The sequence below is a fragment of the Larus michahellis genome, chromosome W (genome assembly GCF_964199755.1).
Source record: "Larus michahellis chromosome W, bLarMic1.1, whole genome shotgun sequence".
Lineage (NCBI taxonomy): Eukaryota > Metazoa > Chordata > Aves > Charadriiformes > Laridae > Larus > Larus michahellis.
Genome location: NC_133929.1, coordinates 6,998,459 through 7,016,629, shown reverse-complemented (window position 1 = coordinate 7,016,629; position 18,171 = coordinate 6,998,459). Strand labels below are relative to the sequence as shown.

General features: G+C 36.5%; 1 protein-coding gene across 12 annotated transcripts in view; it reads right to left on the bottom strand.

Moving 5' to 3' along the window:
• LOC141735600 (erbin-like) overlaps positions 1-18,171 on the bottom strand; it is a 169,147-nt gene that overhangs the window by 23,121 nt on the left and 127,855 nt on the right. For 5 of the 12 annotated variants that reach the window (XM_074568634.1, XM_074568631.1, XM_074568632.1 and 2 more), the window contains 12 exons: positions 17,182-17,256; positions 15,751-15,895; positions 15,234-15,306; positions 12,246-12,375; positions 11,752-11,867; positions 10,626-10,695; positions 9,492-9,591; positions 7,331-7,452; positions 6,603-6,773; positions 5,706-5,888; positions 3,310-3,427; positions 626-809 (listed from right to left, as the gene is read on the bottom strand). In XM_074568634.1, the coding sequence (XP_074424735.1) occupies positions 626-809; positions 3,310-3,427; positions 5,706-5,888; positions 6,603-6,773; positions 7,331-7,452; positions 9,492-9,591; positions 10,626-10,695; positions 11,752-11,867; positions 12,246-12,375; positions 15,234-15,306; positions 15,751-15,895; positions 17,182-17,256 (1,487 nt within the window). The remainder of the gene's footprint in view (positions 1-625; positions 810-3,309; positions 3,428-5,705; positions 5,889-6,602; positions 6,774-7,330; positions 7,453-9,491; positions 9,592-10,625; positions 10,696-11,751; positions 11,868-12,245; positions 12,376-15,233; positions 15,307-15,750; positions 15,896-17,181; positions 17,257-18,171) is intronic. The other 7 variants (XM_074568635.1, XM_074568636.1, XM_074568642.1 and 4 more) reach the window with 5 other exon arrangements.

Below are 18,171 nucleotides of genomic sequence, written 5' to 3'. Positions count from 1 at the left end.
AGTTTTAAAGTGTCAAAAAGTACAAAGCAACAATAACACTTTTTTTTTTTATCGAATACTTGCAAGTTCCATGACAATTTTGGACAAATACCTTGTTTCTATTGGCAAATTAAAAAAAAAAAGGCACCTTTTAACTAGATCCATAAAAAGAGAAACAATCTATAAGTCTGTTCCTTATAAGTTTCTAAATGTTTTTTATGATTAAGTTAGTAATCAAATTTATCTTCAACATTATGCAAATAAAAACACAGAGCTTTTAAAATGGTGTACTGAAAGTATTTTGCAGGAATAACAAATTATTAAGGATGAAATTATTATACCATATTAATAGAACAGATGGGAACCATGTATTATATACTGAAATTGGCCTCTGGATTTTATTGTCCTCCTATTTTTTTGTTGAATTTGGGTTTGGTGGGGGTTTTTTTGTTAGTTCTGTTGGGTTTTGGGTTTGTTTTAAGAAAACTATTCCCTTATTTAACATTATTTTAAAACATTAAAATTTAAATTATTTCATGAACGATAACAGAATCATTAATGAATTCAAGGAATGGACATGTAATATGAAAGATTAAGTAACATTTTTCTATTGTATTTGCTCAGTGGTATACAGTATTTTACAAACCTGATCTTGGATAAAACAGCAGCATGTATTTCTTTGTCTGGAGAACAGAGAGAAACATCTTGGCTACTATCAGTATTTAAGGAAACAGAATCTGACATTTGAGAAGGAGAGGAACAGTTGCTGTTATTTTGATTGCTATTGTGGGTAGCTTCATCTGATAAGGAATCAGCATCTTTTGAAACATCTGAAATAAAAAATTGCCAATTTAGTTAAATGGCTATTAAACAGATATGTGTAATGTGTGTATGTTACAGTGTTTAGAAATTGTATCTTGTTCTTCAGTAATACTTATTACTGGAAACTAACATAATAAGCTAACGCCTTTGCAAACTTTGTATAAACTTACAAAAGACTGTTGGCAATAGTTCTTATTTTTAAAATATTTGTCTCAATGTAAACAGCCCTCATCTGGTTAACAAAATCTAACTTGTTGCTTTATTCCAAGTTTCCTTGGCATAAGCTAGTGCACTACATTATGTAATATTTCCCAAAAATATCTATCAAATCGTATTCCTGCTTTTGCAATGATTCCAAAGTTTTGAATTACATGAGTCTATTGCCCCTTATGAATAAGTAGTACACTGCTTCACATACAAGATTTTGGAAGTGTACACATTTCCTGCTTTTGAACATTCTGTCATTGTTAAATAGCTATTTATTAGGTCAAACAGTCTGGAAAGACCTAAATCACAGGATGAGCTCTATATAGTTTTATAAATGTAAAAAACAGGAAATAAAAGTGTTCTGCAGGGTTGGACCCAACGCATTCCCATGCTTTGCAGATCACTTAGGATAACATTTTCAGAGTAATTTATGCCTATGCACATTGATTCTTGCATAATGCATGCATACTTACATCCTACATTCATATAAAAATAATTTATCTGTGGGACTTCAAGCCAGCCACTATTTTGACATGGGCAAACATAAGTGTACAAATACATCTAAATTTTTACTTCAAGACACAGTTACAGGTGCCAATAGCATAAATTTTGTGAAACTAATTTCTATCTCCAGAGACAAGAAAGAAGTTTTGACTTAGTACTTTAGCCAGGCATAAAAACACAAATACAGCACTGATAAACATCATTCTTTTCACCTGCATGTGATCCTTGGCAGACTCTTCTTGCTACCTCTGTGTGTTTTTTCTTCATCCTCACTAAATCTTACCCTTTTAAATGCAATGGCCAGAAAAGCCTTTTGTCCTGGAAAGTACTGGACTATGATATCATATGAAGCAAAATACAATTTGCTCTTCAACTGTTAAATTTTGTTTTCTCTGAATCCGAGGTCATTCCTTACTCTTAAGGAAATTGTTACCCAGACTGAAATTATCTTTCAGAGAATATAAAAATTAGTTAACAAAAACAACGTTCTGAAGTTTCCTGTGAGAGGAAAGAAGAAAAAATAAGAGTAAAGTGACTCTGGAGAAAGAGTTGAAGGAGTTCCCACAAGAGAAGTTTATTCTTAAACCTTAGGAAGAGTGCACAGCTTCTCTGAGAAATTTAAACAAGTGATATTGCTGCCAAAAGCAGCAACAGTCTACAAAATCGGGGGGAGGGGGGGTGTCCAAACAGAACCAATTTTCTGTTTTGTAATTCTACTTTTTAGCTGGGCCTCTTCTAACTGACTAAACTCTGAAATTAACAGCATGTTGTTCAGACACTGTTCACTCTCAGAGGGATAAGACCTGATTATACCAAGGAATGGTATGCACAGAGGCTCTTGCTTAGACTTATTGCTATAACAACCAAGGTCAGCTCACTTCGCTGTTTGCCCTGTTACAGGGTTGGAAGCGGAGAAGCGTAGAGGGGTCCCACCTGCAGGGAGGAGTGGACAGGACAGGTGACCCAAAACTGACCAACAGGGGTATTCCATCCCATCTGCCCGTGCTCAGTATAAAAGCTGAGGGATCAAAGGGTCAGCCTTCTTTCTTCAATGGCAGACGTCCAAGGAGGACCCTGTCTGTTCGTCTGCTTTTGATCCCGATTGGAGCATTCCTGACTCCAGATTCAGAATCCAGCTCCTGTCCATCACTGACTCCAGTCTGGAACTTTCCCTGTGCCTGCTGGTGACGCGATTGTCATCCTGGGAGCTGGATACGGTTTTGTATATATTGTATACTTTCTCTCTCTTTTTTTTTAATTTAATTTTATTATTATTTCCTTATTTATTATTATTTTCATTAAAGTAGTTTAGTTCTTTTTCTAAACTCGTAAATCTCCTTATCTCTTCCTCTCCTCTCTTTGGAGTGAGAAGGAGGGAAGGAGCCATCTGTCATTCTGATTGGACAATCCGGCCAAAACCACGACTTGGGGGAGAGAGAATATGGAATATTTCCAAGGTAAATACCACTTTCTGCAATCCTTTTCTTAAGCATATTAAGAGCGTGTCCAAGCTAACGGTTCCCCAAAACACAAACATCTCACTTTCCCCTCTGCTTTTAAACTAATGACAAGAATCAAGAAAATTAGGATTTGAATCCAGCTTTCTCTACCACACACTCAAGTATAAGATAATGCAGAATTTTTTTCTGCTTTCATTACTTAACTAGAGAATTGATCACCTATCTTAAACCACAAAAATTTACTGTTACATAGTGCAATTGGAAAAAAACAGGCATTTTGAGTCATGAAATTATCAGAATCACACACCACTTCTATTGTTTTTTTATGGTATCTAACCTTTTTTGTTATTGCCAAGAGCTACCACTTTTGGTTGATTTATGGAGGTTTCTATCAGCGGTGGTCGCATTTCTGCCATTTTCATCTCTTCATCAGAGGAAAGTTCTTCTGAATCCTGCTAAAGGAAAACCAGCTTTATTATGCTGTGTATTTTTTAGAAGTGCTTAAAAGGTTAAGTAAATGCTATCTAAACTGTCACCCACTGAACAATAAAGGGGAAAAAGAAACAAGCAACATAACATAGGCATAACATAGCAACTGAGTAGTGCATTCATAGTGCAAGTCAACTGAATTTAGTAATATTTGCCACTGAATTATCTTTAAGAAGCAGCATAGGCAGACTTGCATTGTCACTGATGAACAGTCAAACCAGTACTAACTTCAACTGCAAGAACCTACTCGGAGTAAGCAGATGCAGCCTCTGTTCTACCACTGGAGAGAACCTCCAGTTGAGTTCAAGTCAGAAAGTTATCGCTGAATCAATGAACACTCCAGACTGACTAGCTGGGTATTGGTTTTGCAGAAAAGAGCTCAAACTGAAACAGCTATGGAGTAGCATTACCAAGACAATCTTAGAAATGGAGAGCTATGCTGTGAGAAAAGACTGAATGACCTTGGCTTGCCTAGTCTAGCAAAAAAAAAGAGCAAGTGTAGCTTGGGTTGATACCTTTAAGTATACATTGTGGGTAAATTCCAAAAGGAACAGAAGTTATTTATCTTCAAGAACAACAATGGCAGAGGAATAAAGCGATGCTGAATACATTTCATCTTGAAATCACTAGTTCCTAACTATAAGATAGAGCTCAGTACAGTTATGAAAGAGATTAACTGACAAAGGTGTTGCAAGAGCAGCCATGCGACTGATTCAGTATCCTACTGCCTGGACTATATCCCTATCATCTTCAAAAAACAATTGTTTTCAGTAATATTGTGAATGGAAAAAGCCTTCTTTCCTTAAAGTAGAAACTTCTTTCTAGTAAGCATGCTTCCTCTTTCAAATGCCACAGAAATCTATGTCACAGATTGCAAAAATAGTCTGTCAATGTTCACTTTTTCTTACAAGTTTCAGAACATTTAATGTGTAGAACCTACTGGAGCACCACCTTTCACATGATACTAACTACTTGTCCAGTTCTTTGGACTGAAGGAAGGACAAACCTGACTGAGATGTAGCAAACAACATATGATAGGCTTCATTAAAAAAGTCCACCTATTTCTCTGCAATTGGAACAAATCAGCTCTTCACTGCCTCTACAACATTGTCTTTCCCCTTGGACGCAACATACAACAAGTGTAATCAATGTTGAAATGAAAAAAACCCCACAAGTGTATATGTGTTCAAAGTTTAGATACCTGGATTCAACTGCAACAGAGTTAGCAGCAGGTTATTACATGGAAGTAAGGAATTTAGTATCCTGGATCAACTATGCACTGCTGCCTCATTTACTTACTGGCATACAGCCAGCTTCGAAGAATTGCTGTCACTATTGTTCGACAACTAATATGATTTTCTGAAATTATGTATTTAAACTAAAGAAAAATGTCAAACCCAATATTTTCAGAAAGGATGTAGAAACAGGAACGCGCTAGTGGGGAAAGAGCTAGCAATAGCCACAACTGCTTGTCACAAAGCATCTTCAGCAAAAGCATGATATACACATGTTCCACTGCTTACACAACACAGGCAAAAATAACCTGCTCATGAAATTATGAAAAAAGCATTTTACAGGTTGTGATTGGCAATTGATGAAGCGACAAGTTCCAAAATTTGTTATAAGTCTGAAATGCATTCTAAATAAAAAACAAAGACGTGGTGTTTGTCAGAGATGTACAGAGTTCAGAAGTTAAAACTCTCTGACTCTTTATAAGGAGTAGATACAATTTCAGTCATATTCATGACAGTTCACTAATAAATACAGAGGAATAAATTTTTTTAAACTCGTCTTTTACTTTTCATTCCAAAAGAATGGTCACAGTCACTTAGATATAAAAGTTTTTGATTGCTCCCACTGATCAGATATACTAACATTTCAGTGACAATTATAATCAATTATTTACTGAACAACTGACAATCAAGCAAAAACTGGAAAATCTTATCTAAGTACGAGTCTTTTCACAGTTTGATACTTAGGTCAACTTTTAATTAAGTTTGCTTTATTTTTCTTTAAATGTATACATCTTTCATTATGAACTTTTTATTAGCTATTTCAACTTTTACTTAATATAGTCTGAAGTGAGGAAAATATTGCATTACAAATCATCTGTACTTACAGCACTTATGGATGGCAATTTTCTATTGTCTACGTTAACAAAAGAATTTTCATCTCAGAGTAACAAATTCAATACACCACCAGCAAAATTCTTTGACTGCTATGATATTCATCGTAATGCCATACCTTGAGCATGTCTTCATGGTTGACAATTGTTTTCGTGTTCTGCAAGGTTTTACCAAGTGCAGTCATCTCCGAATTTGCAGTGCTGTGCTCAGCTTCTGGTTCAGTAGGCTTCTGCACAGAGCTTCCTGATGAATATTGCTTTCTCTCATCTGTTTTGTTCTCTATTGAAGCAATTTCTGAAGTCTACAGGATTAAGAACATTAGCAGAAAAAACATCCTGAAAGGTTTCAGTAACACGTGATAGTTAGAGTTAACATTATATATTTTGGGAAACTATGGAATGGAAAATCTGAGCTTTGAAATGATAAAGTATGAAATGCACCAGGTAGAAATCTGCAGATTACTGAGGTACAGTCCCTACCCTTTGCCAATCAGTTTGACTCTCCTTATTGGGGGCAATTTGTACCATTAAATTTCCAGTTGAATAAAAAAAGGCCAAGAATATCTACAATGAGACATGTTAGCACCAAACAGTAGTCCTATCACGCTACATCAACCTGTTAGCAACTTGCTACAATTGCTTTCCCAGCTTATCATGCAAAACCTTCAGTCATGAGGGCAGCAGCAAGATCCTTAGAGATTATCCTGATTTTCATTGTGAAGCCTGGCGGATAAAGGAGGATCAGAGGATGACAAAGATGCCATCCTCCAGAAAACAAAGAAGCCAGCTTCTTAACACATCCATAGTTTGTGTTTGCCTGAGAATCAAGTCACTTTCCTTGTTCTTAGTGTCAGAGAAAAATTGCTACTGCAAAACAGCGAAGAGGTAAGTTCTGTTCTTTGACATTTTTTCCTGCTAAAGCATTAGTGTTGAGAAAGAAGATAATTAAAAGGAATCAGTGACACTCTAGATCTTTGGAAGTTCTTGCAAAGTCAGAAGAGAATATTATATCTAACCTTTACCCCCGCATCTTTTACAGAAACTGTCTGGCCGTCTCGTTTTGATTCCTTGGCAATATCTTCGGTAGATTCTTCATCTTTTAGCCTATGTACAATTGTCTGGACCGTTTTAACCATATTCTTCAGTTCATCAGGATATGGAGTTGGATATCTCTTCAGGTTGCCTTCCTGTGTAACAAAAAGCAATACTGTTCTGAATTTAATTAAATGCTATAATTAAAGCATCAGTTTTAAAACAGACAATGAATTAGGACAAAACACTCAGCAGAGCAATCCAGGACCTCCACTTTGCTGTTCGAGTCTACCTGGATTAACTCATATTTAAGTTTATAAAACCCAGTAAGATTACAAATAATTTTTTTTAAAAAAAATTGTCCATTTATTGTAAGCAGGAAGAATTATTACAACTGTAATTTACTTAAAGAAAAGTCAGGAATAATCAGTTTCCCCACTATTCTTCCCCACAGCACCATCAGTTCAGTAGTCTCCTAGTTATGCCCTACATTGCCTTACATCAGCTGAAACTTTTCCCCTTGTGCTCCATGATGGGGGGTGGGGCAGGCAGGAAATGTTTCATCCTGTTAGATACTCTTTAACTAACACCTGAAGACTTGATTTCTTCATCAGAGCGAAATCCACAGCCAGAGTAAGGCTGGGATTCAGGGGTAGGGAGAGGAGAAGAGGGAGCAAAGCCCCAAGTATTAAAAAATAAATTCAGTACTAACCCGAGGTGGTGCCTCTCTCTCATCTTTGTCTTCATCACACTCAAATGCCACCTGAGCACGCTGTTTCCTCTGTTCCTCCCACAAAGATGGATTGAAACTTTCATTATCAGATATGAACATAACTAAAAAATAATAAGAAAAGACTTGTGTAAGAATAGGATACATTATGCAAAATTAAAATCCTCTTTCTCCTTTTCTTGGATGGGACTGACATATTTTTGTATGTATTCTTAAAAGATAAGAGACTAGCAGTACCATAAATTGATGGCTAGCTGCGCTGCTACTGCTTTATGAATTTGGCTGTATTTTCATAATAGTAAAATCCCTAAAATTCATACACACAGTCATACACTAGTCTGAACACTTGCAGAACTCTGCTGCAAAGTATTTTTATTAATATAAATGTATAAAAATGAAAATATGTATTTAACATATAAAAAAGTAAATGATACTTAAATGTATATAGCCTGACTTCAGTGAAATGGTCTCATTAAGCACATATAAGAGCATTCACCCGATTTCACTTAATGAAAAAAGGAAGAATAAAAATTATTTACTGAGAAAAACCTGCATTATTACTAATCCTGAAAAAAGAAAAGCACCTAAAACTTAAGGTAAACACATGATTTTGCAGAAGTTATATAAATGATAGGAGCTTTACAAAGTATTACTTGCTAAATTTTACAAGAGGAAAAAATAATAAAATCTTTTGGTTACTCACTGTTTCTTATTCTAGCATGTCTCCATGCCTTGTGTTACATTAGCCAGGTTCTACTTTAGCATGCCAAATAGTTTAATAAATCTGTCGCCAAGACCCCAAAAAACCTATATACTTCACTAGCAATGCCAAGACTGTTCAATATTAACTATATCTTAAATAGAAAAATGCTTAATTACAGGGCTCACCAAGTGCATTGGAATATTTGTTACACTGCATTTATCAGGTAAACTTACAATTTTAACACCTCTGAAAAATATTCTAATAGACTTCACTATCACTGAAACAGTTCCTGGTACAAAAAAATAACTTTCTAAATAATTTAAAGAATTTTAAAATTTAAAAAGATTATCTATTAAACTTTAAACCTTCTGTTTGGAATGACTGCCTCAGAGGGAGGTATTCTGTCAACTTAAGCCAAACAGGCAGCCCTTTCCTCATCTACAGAAAGAAACCTCTCTGCTGGAGTAAAATAAAGTTCAAATGGAGAGAGCTTTCAGGAACTATCTTCAGCTTCCCTGACAATCTCCAAATGATTTTATAATTCTCACATTCTATCAGAGGTATTGCACATGTGTTATCTGCATTAGAAGGAGATAAAAAGTGATGTACAATTTACTGGTTTTGCAGATATTTTTGATTACTCAGTGTACTAGACATTTGTGCCACGTAATAGAAAATGTTACCACTTAGTCAATTTTCAATTATTCCCATTGATACCTATCCCCCAATTTCTGTTAAAGAAGCACAAGCTTTTTCCTTTTGCCCATGGGGGAAGGAAAGTGGAGAAATACAGGGACTTTATTCTTTCCCTAACTCCTGATGTGGTAACTCATGGAATGTTACTTGTTTCCCTAAATATTTCACAAGTGTTCAGAAATAACTTTCTGGTGAGGTCTTAATGTTCTGGGCCTAACCTTTTATAAAACAGTTTGAACTAAATGTGAGCAAAATGGTTTTTTTTCTGGACTGATTTTTTTTCTTCTTTTAAAATAAAATATGGAATGCTATGTACTTTTCAAAAAAATATGTACTCAGTAATAGATTAAACACTTTGTCTAACATTTTGTTAAAATAGTTAGTCTGAAGCAGACACCTGGCAAGGAGAATTTCAACCCAAACCATTAAGCTCTGACAGAATGAAACAGGGTGTTACACTGGGAAATAGCAACCATCAGAGAACGTGATCCCACCAGTCCATTCCTCACCTCACTCTCCATACATGCACACATCCAACTGGAACAGTTTCACCTAGAATTTACTAATATGTGGGTCACATTTTTAAGTTACTGTTCTCACTCTTCAGATGTAACTGTTAATCACTTACAAGTTTACTTCAAACTTGTATCTAAGTATTATCTAGTGAAAATCATGTTAGCAGGACTGTCTTCCCATTATTATTTTCAAAAGCGAGCATTCTGACGGTATTTCTGAAATTCTTACCATCCTCAGTCCTTGGTTGCTGGGGGAACATGTAATTAGTAAGCACTGTTTTCTGCGTGTCAGGGTCAGCTTCTTTTTGAAGAGGGATAAGTGGTTTAGACTAAGAAGCAAATGAAAGAAGGGTATGTTATGAGAATATATATGTGTAAAAACTAAATGTGACCTACATATCACAGAGCATGCCTGTCCTGTTGCTTTGCAGATTACTCTGCCTTGTATGAAACCATTTCTCCTCTGAATAATTTTCACAAAATGAAGTTATTAACATGTCTGTCTGACTGACGACTGGCTTTGACTGAGAACTGAAACTTAGTAACAGCTGTAAGAGAAGAGCAAACACTGAATATTCTAAGAGTAACCCAGTTTCTTGCTAGGACTTATTACTGTCTCAAAGGAGACTGATCTGGGATACATAGATATATTTTGCCATTTAAAGCTGCGGACGATATATAGAGAAAAATTTTGTACTCCATTTTTTATATTGGCACCAGATTGAATATCCCCCACCCCTTACAAAAAAAGGCAGGGGATTCTTGAAATTACTGTATTGGTAAAAGTACTTTCATTATACTACACCTGAGCCTAGTGGATTTCTGGCAGCACTGTACACCTTAATGCCGTTCAGGAAATCGGCATAGTATAGAGGGCTTCAATATACAGGAAAAAGACAAGCCACAAGCCCATGAGTTGCTTCTCAATAGCTTGAAACTTGGATAGTCACAGAGTTCAAAGGTGGGACAAGAAACCCAGCACAAAAAAAGCTATGCTAAATTTCCCCAATGGTATATCTCTGGAAGAAACAGCATGCTACACATTCAAGTACTACCTTATCAAGCACTACCTTATCAAGCACTACCTTTCCTGTTTAAACAAGCCTGAATTAAGAAAAAAACCAAAAAAACATCATCTGTTAAATTGCATTTCCTAATGGCACAGAACTTTGCCAGAAATATGAAAGTCTCCAAAGTCAGGTAGGCTCAGTGTTGTTTGTTTTAGGAGAACCAACACAGTATTAATGTCAAGGAAGTATTGATGTATATACATGGTACCACATCTCATTATTTAACAGATGGCTCTGTACTTGTCAATTCCATTAGGAATAAAGTCAACATCATTAATTTTTAAAAACTTAACCTGATTGTCTGATAGCCACATAGCAGTGAGCTGTTGCAGTTTTGTAAAGGTAAACGGCAAATTCTTCAGTCTGTAAATCACAAGAAGAGTTTATGTAAGTACACTTATCAATACTGTTAAGAAATAATGCTGCATTAGCCTGTAAAATGCTTTAAAAAAGACATTTACAGATATAGTTAAATGAATAAACTATTGACAGTTGAAAGGCAACAGCTTTTATTTTAGATTCAAAGCTATACCCGGAATTAAAAAAAAACAAAACACAACACATTTCTGCCCAGTTTAGCAAGCATATAAAAAAAAATGAGACAATGTAACTTGAATTTAACTCAGTTCAGTGACTTGAATACAATTTTGAAGACAATCATTGGCATTGTGCGTAAATCAACTATCCAACTTAAAATCAAGGGTATTTTCATACTTTAATCTGAATCCTCAGGAATTTTATCTTTCAATACACATGCACTCCAATTAAGAAAAAAGTGCTACACCCGAAAAAAGCACTGTTTTTCCCCAAGAAACATGTATGGGAACAGGGCTGCCCTGGTAAATGAAAGCTGTGGCATTAATGGATAAATCAGGCTATAGATGGAGTACAGAGAAGCTGGATTGGCAGAACAGGACAGAGAACTCATTCATCTCTCCCAGTACATTGAAATTCTACAAATTGGCAATTCCCAAAAGAGAAATGTTTTGTCAGTTTTTAATGACCAGCTCTAATAAAACACAACTCTCTTTTCCCTCCCTTCTCCAGCATGCTCAAGTGTTTTACAATATACTGTGATATTGTTTTGTGTCCTCCATATGCAATACAGGAAGCTATTAATTTTTAAGTATGAATATAACCAAACTAATTCCCTAGAAAAATACATGCTAACAATCATCAATGTTTTGAAGCTGTGCTTCAATGCATGTGCTTAAGTCATTAAAATAAATACAGATAAATACATTAAATATATGCATCTCAGTCAGTTTCTAAGCTGTGGGTGAGATAAGGAAAGATAGCATAATATATTCATAACAATACCTCTACTTACATTTGGGGGATAGACATCAGTTACAATACACTATATGCAATGCTATTGCATTTTACACAACTTCTATTTGAATTAATGTATTCACAAACCTATTGTCACTCAGATTGATGACTTTTAATTTCTGCATATCACCCATTTCTTCAGGGAGAAATTCAAGCTTATTGGAATGCAGAAACAACACCGTTAAATGCTTCCAGTTTCCAACCTGAAAAAAAAAAGCAACCACAAACCAAAACGCCCCACCAAAGAATTAATTCATCTTCACAACTCTAAATACACATTTTTTTACTGTTTTAAAACAATTAGTACTACAGCTATTTCTGCTTGTAAAGTACAATTAGATTTATTCTTACATATTAAATTTTCTTTTAGTTTCAATACACTAGCAACAAATTTCTACTTCTTGCTTAAAAAAAAAAAAATCAGAATTTCTTTATTTGAAAGTTTGTATATTTGTATACACCTGCCTTTAAAAAACATACACACAGAAAATCTACTCAAGAATTATTAACTTATCCAAAAGATGTACAGACTATATAGTTTAAGATACATAAAAGTTTTAGTTTTGTAACTAAATACATACCTCTGATGGCAGCTGCGTTAAAAAGTTATGATCTGCAGCAAATGTCCTTATGTTAGAGAGTTGCCCAACAGACGAAGGCAATGTTTCAATCTCATTGAAACTACAATCCAGTTCTTCTACTGATAATAACCTGAAGAAAAAAAAAAAAGAGGAAAAAGAAAAAAGAATTACTCCTCTATAGAGGTTAATTCATTAAACATTAATTGAATACTTTAAGTTTAAATGAAGTTAATACCACTACCAATTACAAATCTCAAAGTATTAAATGAAAAATAAAACTTTGAAACCCAAGGGAATTCAAATTCAAGAGAAATCCTTTACTAATTGCCTAAATTGTGTTTGGATTTTGGGGTTGTTTTTTTGTTTGTTGGTTGGTGGGTTGCTTTTTGGTTTTGCTTTTTAAAATCTCCTTTACACTGGTCCTCATAAGAGAGCATTCAGTAAAAACACGAGGGTCAGCAACATCAAATGTTTGTGTACTACATGAAAACGTGCTAATGCAAGGCACTGAAAACAAAGTGGGACAGATCATAGCCAAACAGGAGTTGAGTGCAGTTTCTGAACAAGAAAAGAATTTAAAGAGTTAGAGACAGTGAACCTAAGACTTTGGCAGCAAAGAAGTGTTTTGTAAATTCTGACAACAAAACATAATCTAATCTAATAATCACCTCCTGGTGACGGAGGATGTGGAGAAGGCAGAGTTACTGAATGCCTTCTTTGCTTCGGTCTTTTCTGCTCGGCCCAGCCCTCAGGAGTCCCAGGCATTGAATAAAGTAACAGGGAAAGAAGACGACTTCCCTTGGGTTGAGGAGGAGCGAGTGAGGGACCAATTAGATCATCTAGATATTCACAAGTCCATGGGCCCTGATGGGATGCACCTGAGAGTGCGGAGGGAGCTGGCAGAAGTCATTGCTGGGCCGCTCTCCATCATCTTTGAAAAGTCCTGGAGAACAGGCGAGGTGCCTGGGGACTGGAGGAAAGCCAATGTCACTCCAGTCTTCAAGAAAGGCAAGAAGGAGGAGCCGGGGAACTACAGGCCGGTCAGCCTCACCTCCATCCCTGGAAAGATGATGGAACAGCTCGTTCTGGGCATCATCTCAAGGCACGTGGAGGAAAGGAAAGCTATCAGAAGTACTCAGCATGGATTCACCAAGGGGAAATCATGTCTGACTAATCTGATAGCCTTCTACGATGGCATGACTGGATGGAGAGATTGAGGGGAGGGCGGTAGATGTGGTCTACCTTGACTTAAGCAAGGCGTTTGACACGGTCTCCCACAGCATCCTCATAGGGAAGCTTAGGAAGTGTGGGTTAGATGAATGGACAGTGGGGTGGATAGAAAACTGGTTGAAAGATAGAGCTCAGAAGGTTGTGATTAGGGGCACAGAGTCTAGTTGGAGGTCAGTGAGGAGTGGTGTTCCCCAGGGGTCAGTACTGGGTCCAGTCCTCTTCAACATATTCATCAATGACCTGGATGAGGGGATAGAGTGCACCCTCAGCAAGTTTGCTGATGACACCAAGCTGGGTGGGGTGGCTGACACACCGGAAGGCTGTGCCGCCATACAGAGAGACCTGGACAGGTTGGAGATCTGGGCAGAGAGAAACCTTATGAAGTTCAACAAGGGCAAGTGTAGGGTGCTGCACCTGGGGAGGAATAACCCCATGCACCAGTACAGGTTGGGGGCTGACCTGCTGGAGAGCAGCTCTGTGGAAAGAGACCTGGGAGTCCTGGTGGACAACAGGATGACCAGGAGCCAGCAATGTGCCCTTGAGGCCAAGAAGGCCAATGGCATCCTGGGCTGCATCAAGAAGAGCGTGGCCAGCAGGTCAAGGGAGGTCATCCTCCCCCTCTACTCTGCCCTGGTGAGGCCGCACCTGGAGTACTGTGTCCAGTTCTGGGCTCCCCGGTTCAAGAGGGACAGGGAACTGCTGGAGAGGCTGCAGCAGAGGGCTACAAAGATGATTGGGGGACTGGAACACCTCTCTTATGAGGAAAGGCTGAGGGATTTGGGTCTCTTCAGTCTGGAAAAAAGACGGCTGAGGGGTGACCTTATCAACACTTATAAATACTTAAAGGGTGGGTGTCAGGAGGATGGGGCCAGGCTCTTTTCAGTGGTGCCCGGGGACAGGACAAGAGGCAATGGGCACAAACTTGAACATAGGAAGTTCCGCCTAAACATGAGGAGGAACTTCTTTACTCTGAGGGTGGCAGAGCACTGGAACAGGCTGCCCAGAGAGGTGGTGGAGTCTCCAACTCTGGAGACATTCAAAACCCGCCTGGACATGTTCCTGTGTAACCTGCTCTAGGTGACCCTGCTCTGGCAGGGGGGTTGGACTAGATGATCTCCAGAGGTCCCTTCCAACCCTATGATTCTATGATTCTATGATTCTAATCTAAGTTAATTATAATAAAACAGAAATTGGAACAAATACCCTTAATTTGTATAGCACTTAATTCTGAACCAATTATTTTTGCTGTCATTTGCGAGTTTTAAATTAAATTGCTGAACACTAAATTATACATTAAAAAAATCCTGCTGATTAACAGGTGAAAATTCTCCTTATAATATATATATAAAAAAAAATAAATGTGTGTGTTCAGATGCACTTCTTACAAGCTTTTTGATACTGGTTCAATCATTTGCAATATTTACCACAGCTATGTTACAGCCAAAAAAACCCCCACTTTCAGACAGCTGACTGCCTTTTTAAACATCTTGTTTTCTTTCACATTCAATTTTTCTTTTAGAATTTGGTGGCTGAATTAATGAGCGAGGAACATAGGTCTTTTGATATTAAACAATACATAAAGAACATATATGCTGTGAACTAGAAGTAAGGTATGAAAGCACTTGCTTTCAATTTTAAGACATCAATATATAGAAAAAATTAAAACAAGTAGGTGTAAAAACATTCAAAAGACGAGCCACTGTTACAGAACAGTGTGCAGAAAGGCAATGCAACCTTTTATTCAGGTGAAATACCTACCCTCCTATGGAGTCTGGCAAATAAATTAATTGGTTTTCATCAATTTTAAGTGTTGTTACCTTCTTCAGGGAACCTGTAGTAAAACGAACAAGTAAATCAAAAAGGACACTTGAGTTCATTAAATTTGGTTTAATTTTAAATTAAGGGGGAAAAAAACCCTATAGGCAAGCAACCACATCTTCTGCATTCCCTGGCATGCCTATGGTGCTATATATCTACTAAGGAAATAATCAGACAAGCTTACAGAACTTGCTTGCCAGCTTACCATGGTCCAGCCATAGGGGGGGATCTTTTTACTCTGTTACAGTCAACAAACTGTATACAAACTACTGTATAAAGTCAAGAATGCTCCAAAACAAATATAAATGTTATTATTCAGCTACACTTTACAGCTTTATCCAAACCAGGAACTTTAAATCAATTGAAACTTAGATCTAAAATGCCATTTGTCTATTTTCAAGTGTTCTGTGTCCAAACTATAAGCTTTTAAGAACATGAATTAACTGAAAATACAAACCAATAGACTCTGGCAGTTGCTGAAGTGAATTACTGGATAACAGTAGGTCTTGTAGGCTTTCACAACCTGAAATACCTTCTTCAACTACTTCAATGTTGTTTTTAGAAACATCCAAGTAGGTCAGTTGTTTCAAAGTTCCTACGAACTAAAAGCAAGAGAAAATGCATTCTAGGAAGTGCAAGTTCAAAACAAAAAAAAAAGCCAGCAGATTTGACAACAAACTGTCTCTAAAGTGTAATGCCACAAGAAAAGAGAAAACCTATTTATATATCCAAACTTTATAATAAAATATTTTGTGCAAATACACACAGTTGATGTTTTTCCATGCACACAGACACACCACAGTTATTCTGCAGGTGTCTCTAAAGTCAGTCTGCTGTAAATTCAACTGTTTGAACAGTTATCGTGAATCAAGTGACAAACTTTAGAACACACTTCAGAGCGCTGTACACAATGTAACATAAGGACATAATTAAGGCTCCAGTAAAGTCTTTTAATGCTTATTTTTGCCCTTTTGTGTAAAACTGCATCCTACTTAACCTCAAAACCAACAGCAATGAATCCCTACTTATACTAAACTGAAAAAACAAGCCAAAATATAAGCTTACATTACATTTCCATATGAACCAAGAATAAGCTTAAAGATTTGTGCACACTACTCTACTAAAATCTTCACAGAGAAGATGCAGTCACTTTCACAAATACAGTTTTACTTTTACTGTAGAGTAGAAAGGTTTAATACATCCACTCAACTCTTCTTCAAAGAAGAATCAGCTGAAGTGAGGAAAGACAGTAGACAAGACTACTGATCAGGCAAGAAACCCTCACATCGGAAGATTGCTAGTGATTTTAAGTCTGAAAACAGACCAGCTGTTTCCCAAATTTCAAATATTAGTTCACTCAATCAAACACAGTTTCACGAGTGCTGCAATAATAGGTCATCCTGGACCTCATGTAATTCTAAGAGATGTCTGGAAAACTTGGTTTTAGTCAACAGAACATTTTCTCAGGAACTGGCTATACTCTGTGTATACACAGCAAAAAATTCTTTACAGTCATTGTTTGTTTTACAGCCATGACCAGTAAAAATTCACACAACATATTTATCCCGTAAATTCCTACTTGCTGTCTAACACAAAATAATTCCTTTTTGGAAGGACCAGTCAACCCTAAATTTCATCAAGGATTTGATGTAGGATTTTTACTCCTTTCCTAAATTGGAACATAATTTTTAGATGAGAGGATTATAACTTTCAATGAAAGAAAAAGCTGTGTACCCAACTCTTGTGATCAGTGACAATTTCTAAGTAGCCTAGTCAAGCATTTAAGTGGCATTTAGCCTTTTGACTTAAGTAACATATATGATAGTTGACAAAGAAAATACCACTGTAAATTAAAATACTAAATGTTTAACACAGTAAAAGGATTTACCCCTGGAATAAGTGTTAGTCTATTACCATCCATCCAAAATTCCTTTAACCCACTCAATTGTTCAAGTACTTCAGGCTGTAAAGGAAACAGGTTTTTTTAAAACTTCATACAAAAATAGTGAAAGGCAAAACCAACTTCAGTGATTCATCTATTGCAACTTTAAGTAATGTTTTATAGCTGTTATATACACTGTTTCATTAACTCACTTTTAAAAATTTAAATACATATTACACATACAAAAATCTTTTAAGAACTTGATTACAGCACTAAATAATCCTTACAGAAAGTGTTAATTTTTTTATACAGAAAGTATTATTTTTCAACCGGAGCACACAATAAATAAACTTATGTGTATAATTCCCCCCTCACTGAGGTCTAAACCCCCTTAAATTCCATCAACCCAGAAGAGCTGTTTTTCAAAAACCACTGAAGTTTTGTGTTTTTTGGTAAACATACAAGTTCGGTTAAATGCAGAACTCAATTTTGTTATATTGTAAGTATACAGTATTCCTGCATAAAATTGCAGTCCTGGCTCACAATAATTAATTTTCCAAGAGAAAATCTTAAATGAAGACTGCCTTTTAGACATATCTTTACCCAAAAAGCAGTTTCAAACCTTTCTGTGCTTGTACCAAAAGATCTTAATGAAGTAAGTTACCAATAGTTGACTCTTCTAGATAAAAGGCTGGTAGAGATGAAGCAATCTGCCAAAAATATACCCAAACAGGGAATTTTACAGCCTATACTTAGTTCCTGGCTGTTATGGCTTAATGTGGGCCTGAGCATGTTAGTTTAAGGCTCCCACATGAATATCTACAGTGTAATGAGAATATGGCAGTAACAGGAACAGCTAGAAGTGTAATACTAAAGAACAATTCCTTAAATACGCTCCCCTATCTGCCAAACCATACAGCTAGGCAAGTGTTCAGCTCTACATGATCTGTGGCTAATGAAGTAACCTACTGGTAGCACACAGAAGCTTGACTTTGT